Consider the following 19,907-nt stretch of genomic DNA (forward strand, 5'->3'; position numbering starts at 1 on the left):
TTAGCTGCCCCAGTCATTTCACTACTCTAGGACTTAATTTCCTCATTCATAAAATGAGGGAATTGGACTTGGTGACCTTTAAGGTCTCTTGCTATTCTAAATCCTATATACTATATTATTACATTCTAAATTTAATTTCAATTTATTAAATTATTTTTTAAACATTTTTTCTTTTTAAATTTTGAAATCCAAATTATCTTCCTCTCACTCCTTCCCGTACCCACTGAGAAGGCTAGCAATATGTCAATTATACATGTGAAATCATGCAAACCATATTTCCATATTAGCCATAGTTGTACTCAGATTTCATTAGTTCTCTGTCTGGAGGTATTCTCTCTCTCATCAGTATTTTTTTCATCATGAGTCCTTTGGAATCATCTTGTATCAATATATTGATAAGAGGTCAATTCTTTCACAGTTGATCATCATTACAACATTTCTGTTACTATGCACAATGATCTCCTGGTTCTTCTCACTTTATTTGCATCAATTCATATAAGTCTTGCCGTGGTTTTCTGAAACCACCCCCCTCATTATTTCTTATAGTATAATAGGACTCTATCACAATCATATGCCACAACTTGTAAGGTCATTTCCCAATTGATGAGGATCCCCTTGATTTCCAATTCTTTGCCACCACAAAAAGAGCTGTTATAAATATTTTTTTATATATAGGTTCTTTTCCTTTGTTGTCTTTCTCTAGTCCATAGTGATTTAGAGCATTTTATATGATTATAGAGAACTTTGATTTCTTCTAATGAAAACTACCTGTTTACATCCTCTGACCAGTTATCAGTTGAAGGGTGGCTCCTAGTTTTATAAATTTGACTCAGTTCTATACTTAGTATATATTTGAGAAATGAAGACTTTATCAGAGAAACCTGCTGTAAATTTTTTTTGATATTACTTTGTTTGTGTTACCTTTTAGCATAATGTGATTTCCCTGATTATCTCTTTTAACTAGGTCTGTTTTTGCTTTTGCTTTATCTGAGATCATGATTGCTCACCCCGCCTTTTTTTTTTTTTTTACTTCCACTGAAACATATTAGATTCTGCTCTAGCCCTTCATTTTAATTCTGTGTGTGTCTTTCTGTTTCAAGTGTGTCTCTTGTAAACAACATATTACTCGATTCTGGTCTCTATGCCATTCTGCTTCTTTTTTTATGGGTGAGCTCATCCCATTCACATTCACAATTATGATTACTAACTGGGTATTTCCCTCTGTCCCATTTTCTTCTGTTTCTTCCTCTCTCTCTTTTTATGCTATCCAATCTCAAAAGTCTATTTTGCTTCTAACCACTGCCTGCCCTAATCTGCCCTCCTTTTTATCAATACCCCCCTTCTCTTATCCCCTTTCCTTTCTATTTCCCTAAGGGGTAAGTTATATTTCTATATACAACTGGAATATGTATATATATTCTTCCCTCTTTACACCAATTCTGATGAGAAGGGGGTTCAAGCATTGTCCTTCACTTCACCCCTTCACTTCTCCCCCTACATTGTTAAAGCTCTTCCTTGCACACAATTTTTATATGAGAAAAAATTTTCCCATTCTTCCTCTTTCTCACCCCTTTTTTTGTTTTTCATTTTGGGGGATTTGAGGATTTGGGGGTGTTTTTGGAGATCATTCCAACATAACTGAATCATACCCAAGCCCTCTATCTATGTAAACTCCTTTTAACTGCCCTAAAAATGATAAAAATCTTAGGAGTTAACATATATCATCTTCCCTTTTAGGAATACAAATAGCTTAACTTTATCAAGTCCCTTATGATTTCTTTCTTCATGTTTACCTTTTTCTGCTTCTCTTGAGGTTTCTGTTTGAATGTCACATTTTCTATTTAACTCTGGTCTTTTCATTAGAAATGCTTGAAAGTCCTCTATTTCATTAAATATCCATTTCTTTTCCTGAAGAATTACATTCAGTTTTGCTGGTTAGGTATTCTTGGTTGTAATCCTAGCTCCTTTGCCTTCTGGAATATCATATTCCAAGGCTTCTACTCCTTTAATGTGGAAGCTGCTAAACTTTGTGTGATCCTGACTGTGGCTCCACTATTTAAATTGTTTCTTTCCAGATGCTTGAAGTATTCTCTCTTTGACCTGGGAGCTCTGGAATCTGGTTACAAAATTCATGGGAGTTTTTATTTTGGGTTCTCTCTCAGGAGGTGATCAGTGGATTCTCTCAATTTTTTTTCATTTGTTGACATTTATTATTTAAGATGAAGAACAGGTTGTGAACATCACCTTTCATTTAGGTTGGACAAAAAGTTTGTCCTAAGTGAAGTATAAGAAGATTTTGGTTGGCCTTGAGGAACTTGTATACTTCAGAAGCGAATTCTGAACCACTTAGAAAGATTTCCAGGATTTGGTGGCTGAGAGGAAAGAGTGGAAACATTAAGAACTAAGCCAGAAAGAATGGGCTGCATAGGGTCACCTGACAGAGAAAAAGAAAGTAGGATAGATCTGTAGCAGAGAAAGGAGAGATCATAGAGAGCTATTAGCCCTAAAGGCACCTCAGAGCTGAAGCCACCAGTTGGCCTTCTCAATGACTGAGAGAAGTTCTAAAAAAAATTCTGTTTTTTCCTCCAACTTCCCCTCCTGGTGCCTATCTATTAACAGACACAGTGACATGCTCCATTGCCTTTTTACTCAAATGTTTCTGGTAACCTGAATTGTGCCTCAACCACAAAGAGGTCAGAGGTTAGCTAAAGATAAACACAAATGTGAATTAAAGAAAAGAGCCAAACCACTGCCGGAATATTTGGAATTTTCCTGACTGGAGGCTTGGAGTGACTGTGATTCTACTCTTCTTAGCTTTTCATTTAATACAAACTCTCTAAAGCAGCAGAGGAGAGTATCACATAGACCTGAAGGGACATCATATTGCCCCTAGGCTTAAAACAAGATAATCATGATAATTGGGTGTTTTACCATTACTCGATATATTCCCTAAGGAGGTGAGAGAGAGAGAGAGAGAGAGAGAGAGAGAGAGAGAGAGAGAGACAGAGAGACAGAGAGACAGAGAGACAGAGAGACAGAGACAGAGACAGAGACAGAGAGACAGAGAGACAGAGACAGAGAGAGAGACAGAGAGACAGAGAGAATAGATTCATATGCAAAAAAACAATTTTATCAGCAGTTTTAGTTATCAATGAAGCGTTAGAAACAAAGTGTGTGCTCATGCTCATCAGCTGGGGAATATCTGAATACATTCGCTGTAGGGACATATGGAATACTATTGTGCTGGAAGAAATGATGAAGGAAATGGTTTCAGAGAAACCTGGGACTATGAACTGATACAGAAATGCAGTAAAGTAAGTCGAACCTGAAGGTCAATTTGTACAATAACGTCATAGTTGTAAAAACAGCTTAAAAAGACTTCAGAACTCTGAATGAGCACAGGAACACACCACGAGTTCAGAAGACTATTTATGAAATATGCCTCCTGACTCTTGGCTAAAAGATGATAGAGCAGAGGTGGAAAATGAAACATTTTTAGACATGGCCTATTTGTTATTATATTTTGCATGATTATTTGTTATAAGGGAGAGATTCTACTTAGTGTGTGAAGAAGAAGCACTTAATGATTAGTGACAGAGACGAAGAAAAAAAGAGAAGCTTTCCATTTTTCATAGTTTTGTCCAAAGACTGTTTCTGAATATAACCATAAAGTAAATTCATCTTTGGCACTAGCTTACGAATAGAGTGTCTTTATGCCTCACTTACTGGGAGATGCACTGTCTCATTGAGGCACCAAGAAAAATTCTCAGCCAACTTTGAAGAAATAGTGGCATGTAAAATGACATATTCTGTGTTCAAAGTACAATTATATATACAAGGAAGGAGTTTGAGGACTTCATGAGACTAACGTGAGACTTATGGGTAAGGAAAATGATAGCAGTTCATTCTGCTTTTCATCCATGAGTGACTTTTCACCCCTTCCTCTCCACATCCTCCCTGGCCTTCTCATCAACCATCTCTTGAATTCTAAAAGCAAAGCTTGTAAAAAATGTTCAGTTCATTTGGATGAAAAATAGAAACAATGGGCTATTCTTTATGCCTTAACCGGAGGAAGAAAGCCAGGAAATATTCAATTTCTTGGTAACTTTCAGCATTTATTTCAATGGAAAGGATACATCTGGGCTTGCCAGATGTTAGGGTTTGGCCATGTCAGTTTCAATTTCAGGGTTTGCAAATACTAAGATAGGAAGAAAAAGGTTTGGGAAACATGATATTGTTGGGGGGGAGGGGAGTGTGGGAGTATTAATGGGAGTTTCTGTAGCTAAAGAGAGGCCAGAAATTCAAAGCAAGATTTGAATAGGGATAAATATCAGATCTGTTCCAGAAATAGGTATTGTATTTTTAGTTTTGAGAACTCTCTGCTAGACTTTTCCTCACTCTTATTAACAAGGATACCTGCAAATTAATAGAATTTTTTCTCCTTACCAAAGTGGTGGAAAATGCACACGAATATTAAATAGGGGGTTATGAAACCAAGGGTTCTCTCATTAGCTGTGTGACCTTGGGGATGTTTTGGCCTCTGTTTGGCCTTCCATTTCCTCCATTTTTTTTTAAAGGTTTGAATGACATGATCTCTAAAGTCACTTCCAGCTTTTTAATCCTGTAATATATTATTTGAAAGGCAATATGGAGTAGTGGATAGAAAGCTGGCCATGAAGCTTGACAGAATTTGTTTCAAGGCCTGCCTCTGACAAATACTAGTTATGTGACACTGGGCAAATCACTTCACCTCTCAATCTCACTAAGTTGATTAATGGCAGAGAAGGTGCTGACTTGCATTGCTGGAGGGAGTTTGCTCACCTGGGAATTCTCTACAGTAATGAAATCAGAGGTCCAGTCCCTCTCCTCTCATTTCTTTTGATTATTGATAGAATAATTCTGAGCCCTGGTTAATCTGTCTTAGAGATAGGAAGAGGGATTAAGTCCCTTAATAAAAGGATTTGTTCTGTGAAGTTTGGATTCAGTCAAAGGGACTCACTTAAGGACTTACAGAGCCACATGTGGCCTCGAGGTTGAAGGTTCCTCACCCTGGCTAGACCCTCTAGGGGAGGGAAGCTTTGTGGAAGACCTCTTCATCTGTACCAAAGGGCAGTAAGAGATGAAGAGAAACTATCTCTGCACCTCTTTGCTCTCTCCTCCCAGCCCCCAATTTTCACTATCAATCATGTCATTAGAGCTACCCGAGACAATGCATCTAATTAGGAGCAGAGAGACACACCAAGGCTAGACATAGATGGGGAGAGAAGAGAAAGTTTCAGAGACTGTGACCCACTCATGGCAGAGGGAAATGCTGCCTAGGGACTTAAGAAAGAAGCAGATCCTGAGAACCCCACTGAGTGACCTGTTCAGCACAGAGCTGTATCCAAAGAAATAAGTGTGAGGACTCTACAAAGGAAGAAAGGACCTCAAAGAACAGGTATTTATCAGTTACCCTTTGCACATGTATCCTCAACATGTTCTTTACTACCACTGCACTCTAAGTTTGAGCCTACTCTTCTCTTGTATCATTATTGTATCACGTTGTATGTATTATTGTATTATTTGGTGTATTTGTGTGGGAATGCCCACTGGCCTTCAGGGGGAGTATTTTGTGCCAACTCTTCTTAGTCTATCTTAGTAAATGCCTCTGCTAAGAGTAATTAAATATACTGGCTGATTTTGATTGGAGAAACACATAGGTGGAGGTTTGTGTCAGCAGTGAATTTTCACTGGGTTATGCTAGAACCCAAGGATAGTGGTTGTTCCTCTGGGCACCCAATTTATGAGTACAAGTGAGAGATATGGGAATTACATATGTGGAATAAGACTTATTCTCTTATATGATTGGCTTATCTTCTCCTCCACTCCCTTACCTCCCGTCATATATTTCTTTAGTAACCTATTTTATATCTATATTAATTCCTGTGTAATTCCTCATGTAATGTATTTCAGCCTGTTTATACACATTATACATCTCTTCATTTTCCTTTGGGTTATCTACAGTCCCAGTTCTATGGAAACTGTGTTATTCTGTGCCCTTCAGTCATTCAAGACTGTTGGAAGAAAATTGATAAAAAGAAATGGGACTTTTAAAGACATGACCAGCAAGATGGTAAAAGAGCTGTTTTTTTCTTTCCAAACTGCAACAATCTAGAAACCTCAGGAAAGAAATTGTGTCCCATTTATAAGCCAACTCCAGAAAATGAGATGGAACCCCTAAATATATCGAAAAATCTTATGCTACAACATCAGAGAACTTGAATATTTCATCCTCTTGTTCAGCACCTCCAGGTCACATACTAAGGACAAGCAAACACAGCCTTATGATTCATGGTCCAGCTGGAGGATCCCTGCTTATTCATCCCATGGCAGTGATTCAGTTAAAACTAGTGTGACTCCACGAAAAAAGATGACAGACATTGATTCTGTCATTCCATAGGAAGGAAAAAGGTAATGACTGAGGAGATGAGGTAGGAAAGGGAGAGACAGGCAGAAGATGCAGGCTGCACTCAGAGGCACAGGCTAAAGGGGAAAGCCTGGGAAATCCAAATAAGGTCAGTCCTTTCCCTTGCAGAATTTACTCAGGGCAGAAATTGTGCCAGACTGGCCAACTCCCATAACCCATCATTTTAGAAGGCTGAGAATAGTAACTATTCGCCCATGGCTCTACCCTGTGGGTCTACGCAGCAGTGGAAGAAGGAACCCAAGAGTGTAGAAAATCTAGAGGCCAGCGATAGGGAATGTAGGAAGGAAACTAAAAGACCAAAGGTTCAAGAGAAAAAGCCTAGTGCACAAGGAGATGAACCAAATGGATAAGATCATAAAAACACAAGGAACAAGGAAAAAAGACAACAAAGATGGCAGATACTGACTATCTACACCAAGAATAAATGTTATGCAATTTATGTGATAACCACAATAATAATGTGAGGAGAAACAACTTCGAAAGAACTGTTACATAATCATAACCTTTAATCAGTTTCCCTGTCTTATGACTTCCTAACCCAATTCTTAGTCGTCATCATGTCCTCCATTTCCAGAAGCCTTCGATTCTTCTACAAGCCATCAACTCTGCACTGGCTATGTTCTCTTCCCTTCCCTATCTGGAATAAACTCATTTCTAACCTATCCTCTCCTTTCAAATCACTTGCCTGCTTGTCTAGTTGCCATGGATCATTCCTGCCAAAGATCTCCTTTGTTCCCATTCAGGTACTGCTGATCAGAGCTATAGAAACTGCACTTATTGGATATGCTGCAAATTTACATGATCTTATTTCATAGTCCCTTGCTACTGGGAGGCAGATATTCTATTCCTCTCTAATTAAGTGGCAATTCCAAATTTCATCTCTTTTTAAGCCTTCTCTGGCCCGACCTTCCTTCCTTCCTCCACTTCAGTCCAAGCAAGTACCCGGTCTCAAATAATTAAACCAATTCACCAACAGTTCCTGCTTACCTCATATCATACAAACATCTTTCTCCACTCTCTCCTACTTGAGTATGGTCTTGAAAGAAGAGGTCCCTTTCCATTTCAAAGTCAAGCCTGTATTTTTCCAGCCTTTCCATCACCACTATCCTCTCCACTGTAGCTTATCTTCAATCTCTCCTACTTATAGACCCTTTTTATTCTTCCTAAAAACTCACCAATGTCTCCCCAACTGTTTTTCTTAAAGACACTCACTGGATTCCACCATCCCTCTTTGCTAGGATATGATAACTCTCCTCTCTTTGTGACTAACCTCCTTAAGAAAGTCACCTACTTGTCTACCTCCACTTCCCCCTCAGTCTCTTCTGAATGTGCAATTTGGCTTCTGAGGCAGCTTCATGCTAACTGATATAGTGGATAGAGTCGTGGGCCTGGACATAGAAAGACCTAAATTTAAAACCAGCCTCAGACACTTATTGGCCATATAACCCTGGACAAACCACTGTTTGCCTCAGTGTCATCATCTGGAAAATGGAACTCATCATAGCTCCCTACCTTCCAGCATTGTTGTGAGGACCAAACGAGATATTTGTAAAGCACTTAGCACAGTACCTGGTGAAAAGCAAACATTTAATGAAAGACTTGTTTCCTTCCTCCTCACCTAGGCTGTGAAGGGCTGCAATCCTCTAAGCTTGACTTTAGTGCCCTATTTGCTGAAGTGAATGACTGTGCTAGCAAGCTTTCAACCTGTTTACTTGACATTTTATAAATGATTCTTATGCCTTTCCATGCTTACCCCAATGCTAATTGGATTATTCTAAAATCTTTTCCATAGATTAGTCTCTGTCACTGGAACCATCCTGGGCTTTGATAGGACAGTTTTGGCCTTATCTTGCCCCATCTAGGTCTCCACAATACTTCCCACTGTCTCCGTACCATATTCTCCATCTCTCCTTCTCGACCTTTTCCAGTTCCTCTTCAGATATTGTCTTCTTCAATTAGAATCTAAGCTCCTTGTAAGCAGGGACTGTCTTATATTTGTATCTCCAGCACTTGGCACGTTGCCTCTTGCAAAATAAAGGCTTAATAAATGCTCTATCTATCTATCTATCTATCTATCTATCTATCTATCTATCTATCTATCTGTCTATCTATCACCTATCTAGTATTTAAATTTCCACTTTCCTATAGCACCATATCTGTATTAATTAGTTCATGACTATCACAAACTTGGTGATTTCCTTAGTTTAATTTTTTAAAAATATAATTTTACATTTAATTAAAATTTTAATTAAATGTAAAGCTTCAATTTTAATTACAATTTTAAATTTTCTTGGTGTCAGCAATCTACCAGCAAGTCTAGGAATCTCCCTTGCTAGACTTGATGGGTTAAAATTCAAACATAGATACTTATTTTTTTCCCCATTTCCTCATTAATATTGACTTCCACCTCAGATACTAGGCAAAGTTAATGGTTTTTAGCTTTATAAAAGGCAACGGTTAGTGTTTTCAACCAATGGCTAGGGATAAATTTAATGAGCCAAAAAAGAAAATTCCAATTCCCACTCCCCATCTTCTCCTTTTTCCATCATGTACATCAAAGATAATTTCTTATAATCTTATACTTTCTAAAAATAAGATTGAATCATGAAACAAAATGAAACAATACTCTTCACAACTTGAAAATTCATCTTTTCACCCTCTTCAATACTCCCCCCCCCCAAAAAAAAGTGAGAAAGTTTTTCAGTGGTCAGTTCTGCTAGCCTGGATAATTATTGTTAGCTAGATGGGGCCCATAAGGAGCTAAAGAATCTGGGATATTGGAGACAGTTAATCCATTAATTGGATTATCTGGTCACAAATAATTGAGTTGATTGTATTTCAGTGAAGTTGAAAGTCACTAGCTAATGTTCTGGTCTCTATTTTTAAGGTGCTGGCAGACTGTATTTGAGTTTACCCTCTTCACTGGAAAACCCTTATCCCTATCAATCCCCCAGCCAATCCTCACTGCTAGGTTTATTTGGCTACTTTGATCTTTAACTTTGCCAAAGAGAATCTAGGTTTGCCAAAGATCTAAACACTGAATAGTAATGCTCTCAATTATTCTAGTCACAGCTAAATAAGAGGGAGATATCATTTAATTTAATTCAACTAATTAGCTTCTTTTTTTTTTTTGGATATATTGGGCAACTAGGTGGTGCAGTGGATAGCACGCTGGTCTTGGAATCAGGAAGATTTATTTTCTTGAGTTCAAATCTGATCTCTGACACTCTCTGGGCAAGTCACTTAACTCTGCCTCATATGTAAAATGAGCTGGATAAGGAAATGGCAAACCACTCCAGTACCTTTGCCAAGAAAATCTCAAATAGAGAGTAGGACGTGACTGGAAATGACTAAACAACAACAAAAGATCTCTCAAATTTGGGGGTGGGGTTGGAGTCCCAGCCCCCCCAAATTTTGGCTGTGTGTTTTATGCATAGACAGATAAAGTTGGCACCTGGGAGTACTCTCCAACTGAATCCCTAGGTCCTTTAGAAAAGACCACACTAGGTTGGAGGTTTTCAGTGGGCTTCCATTCATTCTAAATCATAGCTCTGGAGCATCCATGGACAAATACTTTTATTAGCTGCAGAATGCAACTCAAATCAAAGGCATTTAATAAAATAGCATAGTAAGAAAAATAGCCCTAAAATGTTTTCCCTTTAAACCTAGAGTATACTCTGCCAAAGAAACATATTTTTAGAGCCAAGGTGGACATGCATAGGGTACTCTATGGCCAGGGCATATAGAAAGGCCCTTGTTAGCTCTAAAATTCTATGACTATTTAAGTTGATTTTTTATATTTCAATGGTTCTGTGATCTCCTTGTGTCCATCTCATTGCTCCCCACCTTCCCCCCACTTCCCAGCAACCAGACTTCACCTTCTCATCCAGTGTGACTAGTCCATATTTTTCTGTAAATCCTCCATATGAAAGAAGGGAGCTTTCTCTAGCAATCTCCATCATTGTTGGGTTGTCTATTAGGTATCCTCCACACCTCTCAGAGGGGGAAACTGGGATTGTAAAGGATGAATAGGAATTTAAGGGCAAAGTGGAAGATCATCTAGGCAGAGGGAACTTTCTAGCAGGAGTCCTAGAAAACAAAGCCTAGGAGAGAGTCCTGAGGAGCAGAGAGCTAGAAGGTAGAGAAAAGTAGTTTGAGGACAAAGCTAAAAAGGCAGAGTAGTAACAAATTGTAGAAGATTTTTAATGCAGGCAAAGAATTTTAAACAGTAGCCACTGCTTTTCCAACGTGTGTATCTATATTTCCACATATGTACTATATATCACATGCATTGCATACACAAAATTATAAATACAAATGTAACATAAAACTGCATATGTTACATATTATATATATTGTAACATGAAATTGTATAAAATCATAATTTTAGAGTCAGAATGGATCTTGGATATCCTCTCCTGAATCACGTGCTCCTCTTAGAATGAAAGCTTTAGAGATACAAGTGACGTTAGAGGTATTCTGCTTCACACCTCAAGGTTTGACCAACGGGAGGAGACTGAGGCCCAGAGAGGGAAATTAACTAACCCAAAGTCACGCAGCTGGTAAACTGCAGAGGGGACTGCAACCAGCACTCAGGACACCGACCTATTATTTAATTCCTAAACTCCTGCTAAACTTTTCGTGACTTTGTTGTGTCTTACTTGCACGACTAGATTGTAAGCACCTTCAGGGAAAAAAAAGGTCGAGTTTTTTACTCTGTTGCATCCTCCATCGGACTTAGAGATACTAAAATATCTGCTGGGTGAATCGGTGACTCATTAGAATCACGAGGGACAGAAAAAACAAATGACGCCCAGAATCCTGGAGAGCCCCGTGGCGTGGTAGGTGACTGAGCAAAGGCTGACACGACAGATGTTGACCGACCTGTCAGTGCCCCCACGGTCAGACTACATATCCCAGAGAGCAACGGGCACCACCGCTGCCAGAAACACGGTCAAGCTGTTCCTCCGACAGAGGCGAAGGAGGGGGGAACCAAGGGGAAGGGGAGAAAGAGGGTGGGGAGAAGTGAGAAGTGCATTCTGGGACTCGTGGTTCTCACGCGAATATTGTCGCGACTTCAGGCCCCTAGTTTGCGGGGCTAGTCAGGGTGGAAGAGGGAAGCCCCTCCCCAATCCCGCCTTTTGTCCACGTTTCACTAGCGCCCGGCGAAACCGCTCGTCCTCCGGCTCCCTGTCCGTGACGGGTTCCCATTGGCCCCTACGCGGAGCGTCATTGGGCCCCACCCGGAAGTAGCGTTGGGGAAGGCGGTTTCCTAGACTACGCCACCGGAAAGCTGGGGGAGGGGTTCTTGGGCTGTTGAGAGTAGAGGGCGGCGGCGCTGGCGCTGGGCGACCGGCTCCGCTGGCTCTGCGAAACAGTTCGGTGTCCGGCGCACGCCCGGTTGTCTCCGCATCCGCCCTTCTCGGCGACTCCCAGGCCGGCTCCCCCAGGTCCTCCCCCAACCCCCCGCCTGGCGATGTGTCCCTCCGGCCGGGTGTAGCTGCTGCGCGTGCGCGGGACCGGCCGGCCGGGCCATGAGCGGAGCCGGCGGCGGCGGCGAAGGCGGCGGTTCGGGCTGCGGGTCCCCTGCCACCTGGAGGGCGGGATGGAGCCTGGTGGCCACGGCCGCCCTGTGCCTGGTCTCCTCCGCCTCCGTGCTGGCGGCCGGGGCCGCACCCATGAGTAAGGAGGAGAAGCAGCGGCTCGGGTAAGGCTCCGCCCTGGGGGGCCGTGAGCGCCTGTCCTCCGCAGCCTCTGGGACCCCTCGGGGGGTCGCGGCTGCCGGCGGCTCCGGGGCGTCGCCTGAGCCCGCAGGTGGCGAGGGGGTGGGAGGGCGGCGGCAGGGACTCCCGGAGAGCAGCGGAGGGTGTGGGGGGAGGCAGGAGGGCTCCCCGGGGACGGGGAGCAGCGTGGGGTGTCCGGCCGGACCCCGCGGGGCAGCGGGGACCCTTGTCCCCACCTGGAGTCAGCGCCCTTTCGGGCTGAAGTTCTTCAGGTGCGAAACGCTGCCCAGCTCCAGGTAGGGAAATCTGTTGGCACCTGTTAGGCGCGGTGCCGCAGACGTGCCTTCATTGCCCGTGCCCTCCGACCGGCTGGTTATTGGTGTCATCCCCGAAAGCGGGAAATCTAGAATAAACCTTCCTGGAAACCCCTCGCAGGCCAGCCTCTTGGCTCCATTGCATTCCCCGTCCTTCCCCTCCAGTCATAACCTATGGCTGCTAAATACACTTCTCTCTACAAGTAGTAGTTGATGGGTTGTTTGGAAGCCTGAAGACCCCATTGGTTTTAGAGTATAGAGATTCGTTATGTCCCCCACCTTAGATCCAGATGTATTAAAGGTATAAAAAAGTCTTACTGAGTCACCTGAACACTTGACAGAAGTAAGACTTTAATTTCAGAAATGTTCAGATAAGGCTTCTTTCTTTTTTCTTTATTTTTTTTGGTTTGATGATTTAAATTACGTTTTTCCAGCGTGGAGTCGTTCAAACTATAAGGGCTTGTCGGTGTTACAATAGTAAACGGTTTTATTTCACCTCAAGTTTTGTAATTCCTTAAGAAATCCAAGTTACATCAGTTTAGGTTTGTACTGTTAACTCAGACTGCCTTATCTTATGTAGCATACAAAATATATGATTGCATGACTGTTCCTTTGGGGATTTTCAGGAAACTGAACTATTCTTGAGGTTCACTTAGTTTTGTTTCTTTAAATACCAGTAATATTGCCTGACCTAGGAGATGTGGTGTTTAAAGAGAAAAATGTTTATACGTACAGATGATAAGAGACATGAATGGTCATGAACATTACCTCGAAAAGTTACTGCAGATCATAGATTTGAGTTGAATACAATTATTCATCTCTTCATAAGTAGCCTACTTGGAACACACTTGTGTAAATGTCATCTTTTCGTGGACCTTAATGGAAGTGTAAATCTGCTTTATCTTTGTAGTGAATTTAGCAAGTGATATATCAACAGAGGAAGTTTATTTGTAAAAGTGATTTTTAGAATATAAGATAATTTAAATTTACATGCATGGGGCAAGGGGAGAGGGAGAAGAAGCACTGGAATACAAGTTAGGCCACTTGGGTTCTAGCCCTGGCTTGCTAATGATTAGCAGTATGACCTCGGAAGGTAACGTTATACTGTGGAAAAAGTAGTTTTTGGAGTCAGGAGACCTGGTACCAAATCTTACCTCTTTCACTTGGTGCCTTCTGGCCATGAAAATCACTTAAATACTCTGGGTACTTATCCTTATCTGTAAAATGAAGGAATTGGACTAAATAACCTTTAAGGCACCTTTCAGCTATAAATCTATGATAATATGATCCTACAGAATCATTGAACTTCTCTTGATATGAGGTTCTAAAAGTAGAAAGGTCTTTGCCAGTTCTAGAAATTTTTGACTATAAGTTTTGATACTAAAATGGATCTGTCATCTCCTTATGTCCCTTCCGCTCTCCCAACTGCCTCTTCCTTCCCCCTCCATTAAAGGTAGCAACCAAACCACCTTCTCATCCAGTGTGACTCTTGTTCATATTTTCCTCTGCAGGGAAGATGGGAACTTTCTCTAGAACTCTTAATGGTTTGAAATTACCCATTAGATATCATTCACACACCTCACTCTTCTGTGTGACTGGCCCACCTTTTCCATTCATTCATTGTCTTTCTGATGAAATCCTTTTATGTTGCTCCTCCAGTATGTTTCTTCCTTAGTAATGTTTTGCAGTTTACTCATGATCCCATCTTTCCTTTGCATTTTGGGTGACCTTTAACTTCTTCAGAGAAGAATTCTTCTCTTTAATTCTTCAGAGAATGTGATATAGTGTTATTATTAAAAAGATGAATCTTCTGTTTCAGGGAGAAACTCCCTGAAACATTATTATGTTTCACCAATTGCTGGAAGTTGTATTTATAGACAAATTTTTAGCAATTCTTTTGGTTGATTGTGTTGAGAAAAGGAAGTTTCTCTATTTCTTTCTTGGTGTCAGTGATTATAAGGAATATGGTATCTAAGGTTCTTGTAAGACTAGTGATCCTAGGTCAGCAGTATAATAAAAAAGGTACCTAAAATACTTAATTTTAAAGGGTATCAATTTTTTACTGAACAAACTAACACAAAGTTTATGAATGATCGCAAAGTGTCAGTGAGATTTTTTTTTTGTATCGGAATATTTGGTGAATATTTAAATTGTTTCCTTTGTTTAACTTTCAGTGAACTCAAGATTAAGCTTGTTTAGCTCACAGATCAAAAATGATTAGGTTGGTTATTATAGCCTAATCTGTAAATCAGAGTTTTTTGGTCTGCCAGCTTTGTCATTACCAACAACAAATGGGAACTTAATTTGATGTCAGTACAAGGTAGAGAAAGAAAATCTCTCTGGACCTTTCCATGAGCTGTTCTGCATGTTTTCTAGGGATAAGTCTAGTCCACAAGCATTAAGTGATTAATGTTCTCAGCACTGTGCTAAGCAGTGGGGTTATAAAGAAAGGCAAAAAAGGCAGGATACTTACATTCTACTGGGGGAGAACTTCATGGATACAACTGGGTAGATAGCAAGATCAGTACAGAGTAAGTAGAAGGCATTCTAAGAGGAGAAGGCATTTAACATCTGAGGGGACTGGGAACAGCCTCTTGAAGTAGGTGGGATTTGAGCTGATTCTTGAAGCCAGGGAAGCTAAAAGACCCAGCTGAAGGGGAAGAGCATTCCAGGCTTGAGGGATGGCTAGTGACAGGGAGAAAGAGTATTTTGTTTGAGAAATTGCAATTAGGCTAGTGTTGCTGGAATGTAAAATTTGTAGATGAGAGTGAAGGGCCAAGCTATAAAGAGCTTTAAATGTCAAACAAAGGATTATATAATTGACCCTGTAGGATAATAGAGAATCATTGGAGCTCCTTGAAGGACAAAGGGGGCATGTGATCACTTTGAAGTTTAAAAAATAACATGACAATTTAAGTGGAGGATGGATTGGATTGAGGAGAGACTTGTAGGAGAGGGAGACCAGTTAGAATGCTATTGCAATAGATTAAGCAAGAAATAATGAGGATGCTTTGTGATTGTGTGAGTGGAAAAATGTTGTGAAGGTAGAAGCAACAAGATTTGGCCACAGATTGGATACATCAATAGAGCGAGGAGTTGAGGATGACATTGGTGTTGTGAGCCTGGCTGACTAAAAGCATAGGATGGTGGTGCTCTCAGCAGTAATAGGGAAGTTTAGAAGAGGCTGGGGTTTAGGGGAAAAGATAATGTTTTCTGTATTGGAGATGTTGAGTGTGAGATGCTCTCAGAACATCCTCTTTGAGAAGTCTAAGGGGCAGTTGATGATGTGGGTCTAGAGCTCAGAAGAGAAACTAGGGCTGTATATATAAAGATCTGGGAATCATCTGCATAGAGATGATAGCTGAACCCATGGCCACTCATGAGATCTGCAGTCTAGATAGTACAGAGGAAAAAAAGAAGGCGTAAGATAGATCTTTGTGAGGCGCTTACAATTAGTGACTGGGTCATGGGTGAAGAAACTCAAAGGGAATCAAGAAGAAATAGTTGGATGGGTGTAAAGAGAACCCAGGGAGAACAATGCCATGAAAACTTTATAACTCCAATGCTTAGCAGAGTGATGGAAACATTAATCACCTAATGCTTGTGGACTAGACTTATCCCTAGAAAACATTTCTATTTAAAATAACCACCTTCAGAGATATGCAGAACAGCTCATGGAAAGGTCCAGAAAGATTTTTTTTTTCTTTACATTGTACTGACATCAAATTAAGCTTTCCAGGAGGAGAAGGGGACCAGAACAGTCAGGAAGGATGAGGATTGAGAAATAGCCATTAGATTTGTCAGTTAAAAGATCAGTATTAATATTGGAGAGGGCAGTTTCAGTTAGATGAGGTTAAGGGGCAGATGAGTGAAGGTTTGGAAGAGACTGATGGGAGGAAGTGATCATTTATTGTGATCGTTTAAATATATTAAATGTCATTGATAGGAAGTTATATAAGATGTTATGCATACATCAGATGTAAAAGACAGGTGCCCACAGTAGTGAAGTAATATACAGAAACTTTGGTGGTCGTTCTGCCACTAACTTACTGTGCTAATTTTTTCACAAAACACAAATCCCTTCAGTACTTGCCTTTTATTTTAGAAGTAAAAATAATATTTCTCACTTGTTCTGACAGCTATTTAGAAGGAGTAGATCATATAATGAATTGCTTAAAAATGTAACGAGATGCATACATTCACTTGTATCTTTAGGTATTAGAAAATTTCATTAATGTGGAAGAGAAGCTAGAGTGTTAATAGTAACACACTCTTGTAGTCTTTTAAAATTTACTTATATTTTTGTAAGAGAGTTGGAATTAAGTGATAAATAGCACTTGTAATTTTTTAAGTACATTGTTTTTCCTCTCTGCCCCTCAACTAAAAAGCAAAATAGTGCTAAAAGGTACTTTTTCTTCCTCTGGTATTTTTTCCCCTCCTTGTTGACAGATAAATGGCATAATTTCTTTAAGTTTTTATGAAAGTAATACAATTTTCAGGAACGAGAAGTAGCATGATTCATTAGGAAGACATTGGACTAAGGATCTGGAAATTTTGTAACATTGAAGAAGCCCATCTTTCTGGGTCATGGTTTCCTTTTCTGTAGAAAATGAGTTTTAGGCTGGAGCAGCATTTCCCAAACTAATTGAACCCCAGAACATTTAGGCTTTTGAAGTATTTTGACAGAACCCATAAATGCTTATCTGGGAGAATGGAATACTCCTGGGATAAGTGGGAGGATAGGGAAATTAAAAGAAAAAAGCAGAAATCCAAGAAAATATATTTTGAACATGCACATAATTTTATGTTAGTAGAATCAATATTTTCTTCTAGATCCTCTACCCCCATTGTGTGGAACACCAGAGTTGACACAACTTATATTTGGAAAAACTAGGATAGATAATTGCTTATTCTCCTTTGGGTATCAAAATTCCATGATTTTATAAAATATAATCCCAGAAACAATAAAGGTTTTGCACCAATAAAGTTTGCACCAAACTATTTGGTGATTTGATTGCAGGAAAATGCTGTCTTATTTTTGCCTGTCTTTGTTTATTTCCACTATAGCTAAATTAAACTTCTGTTTTGTTTGCTTATTGGGGAATAGTATAATTTCAGGTAACTTTCTAAAAGATTTTTAATATAAAATGCATGTTAAACTGGTTACTTACTATTCTCCATTTTGTGCTTTTTAAAATAGGAATCAAGTGCTGGAAATGTTTGATCATGCTTATGGTAATTATATGGTAAGTGAAACACTTGTTTTTATATATCTTATAAATATGAGCTGTTTGGGAGGAGAATTGTTCAAAGTTAGTGATAAGGGTGAGTTATAGAACATGTAAAGAAATGAAATTTTATTATTTTCCTGTACACAGAGTAACTTAAAATAGGCTAACAAAATAAAGTATTTCTTAGAAGTATTTAGGAGGGGTGGAGAACCTTCAGCCTTGAGGCCACATGTGGCCCTTTAGATCCTCAAGTGCGGCCCTTTGACTGAATCCAAACTTCACAGAACAAATCCCTTTAATAAAAAGATTGGTTCTGTAAAACGTGAACTCAGTCAAAAGGCCACACCCAGGGACCCAGAAGGCCATATGTGGCATTGAGGCTGCAGGTTCCCCACCCCTGATTTAAAGTGTCTTTTTATAACTAGAAAAGAATAATTTTTAGCTAATTGTATATTGGACTCTGTTTAAATTATATTTCTAAAGTGCTTCAAATTTAGTTACTTTAAAAAAAAATTGCAAGCCTTTCTCCATAGATAACCAACTTAATTGGGTCAAACTTTAGACCAATCCCTGTCTAAATTATTATCATTAGTGGAGCCTGGGACATTTTGTTGTCTTTATAAATGTATTTGTTTTGTTAATAATGACTGAAGGTGGTAATCTTTTTCAGTGGCAACTACTTGCATTAACTTATAAAAATCTTGAGATTGAAAAAAGTCAGTTTTAATATAAATGGGGAGAGGTAGTCTGCATCTCAACTAGATGTTTTCCTTTGCATTGTGAAGGACTTAATTTGCTTTTACAATTATCAATCTTAAAATATATCGAGGTGCTTTTGGGAAAAGAATTTGACCTGATGCCACACTGCCCCCCAGAGAGTGGATTTAGGTTTGTTTGACTTGAAAATTTCTTAATTGCTTCTCTTGGTCTTTTTTAATATAAACATTAACCAAAATATGACTATCTGTTTGAATGTGCTCATGTATGTAGATTTTGTGACTGTACATTTAAATGTTTTTTGATGTTTTTCATCTGTCTTTCTCCAAATCATAATCTCTCTGAGGGTACACTTTTGGTGCTCAGAAAATATCTTTTGTTATGTGATAATAAGTAATTTAATTTGTTTGAGCAAGGAAGAAGTATATTTTAACAATGAACATCTTTAAAGTAATTTCTTGAGCCCATCGATCTTTGATTTCCCCCTCTATTCGTCATAGGCAATCTGTGGCTGATTACCTAGATTGACAAAGAGTGTAGCACTAGATTTCAAATTAGGCCTGGGTTTGACACCCGTCTTTGTTGCTTACTCCATGTGTGAACTTGGATAAATTAATCTTTTCAAATCCTAATTTTCTCATCTGTAAAATAAGGGCATTGGATGAGGTAATATTTAAAATTCTCTTCTAACTCTCCTAGACACTGTTCTAGGTGGTTTAGTTTTGTCACAACTCTACTTAGCCAGTTTAAGTACTTCTCTCATTTAGGGCGTTACAGCTCAACCAACAAACTGATATAACTTCAGAACATTTCAGCAACTAATTACAGTTCAAACAAGCTAGAATGGTTGTTCATTTCCTCTCCACAGTGATTTTGAGGGAAAGGTTTTGTTTGTTTCATTTATTTTTTTTTTTTTACTAGACTGAGGAATACTTGGAAATGTGATGTACTTTGCAAATTTTGTATGGCTTTGCTTAGACCAAGGCTTTATTAGGACATATGTCTGAGTACCAGTGTTAAATATAGTTAAGTTTATCCTATAGAACAAAGTATTATTTAACTGCTTTTTGTTAAGAGGATTCAATCTAGAAGGATACTTTACCTTTTTTGGTGTCATGGATGTCTGACAGAATAAAGTTTTTAAATGCAAGAAACAAAATGCCTAGGATTACAAAGGAAACAGTTACATAGAAATAAAGTTATCAAAATATGTAAATATTCCTGAACCCCAGGTTTTTAGAGCCCCTGCTTTAATAGCAATCTTTGAACCTTATTACAGGATTAGTTTTCTGGCTATTTTTGTTAGTACCTTGTTTTTCCCTCTCATTTTTATTTTTGCCCTCATAGTCAACACATTTAATTATTATATTAATAAACAATAACTGTTCGTGGTCATGGTGATGTGTTCCTCAGTACTGTCTTTGACTTCTGTCTAAATTAGAATAGACTATATGTT

The 19,907-nt window shown here is 39.3% G+C and overlaps 1 protein-coding gene across 2 annotated transcripts in view; it reads left to right on the forward strand.

The window, feature by feature from the left end:
- The first annotated feature begins 11,704 nt into the window (after window positions 1–11,704).
- The window catches only part of EDEM3 (ER degradation enhancing alpha-mannosidase like protein 3), a 60,741-nt gene continuing 52,538 nt past the window's right edge, over window positions 11,705–19,907 (forward strand). For both annotated transcript variants that reach the window (XM_072648398.1, XM_072648399.1), the window contains exons 1-2: window positions 11,705–12,173; window positions 17,704–17,749. In XM_072648398.1, the coding sequence (XP_072504499.1) occupies window positions 12,001–12,173; window positions 17,704–17,749 (219 nt within the window). In that variant the 5' untranslated portion in view covers window positions 11,705–12,000. The remainder of the gene's footprint in view (window positions 12,174–17,703; window positions 17,750–19,907) is intronic.

This window comes from Notamacropus eugenii, chromosome 2 (genome assembly GCF_028372415.1).
Source record: "Notamacropus eugenii isolate mMacEug1 chromosome 2, mMacEug1.pri_v2, whole genome shotgun sequence".
Classification (NCBI taxonomy): Eukaryota; Metazoa; Chordata; class Mammalia; order Diprotodontia; family Macropodidae; genus Notamacropus; species Notamacropus eugenii.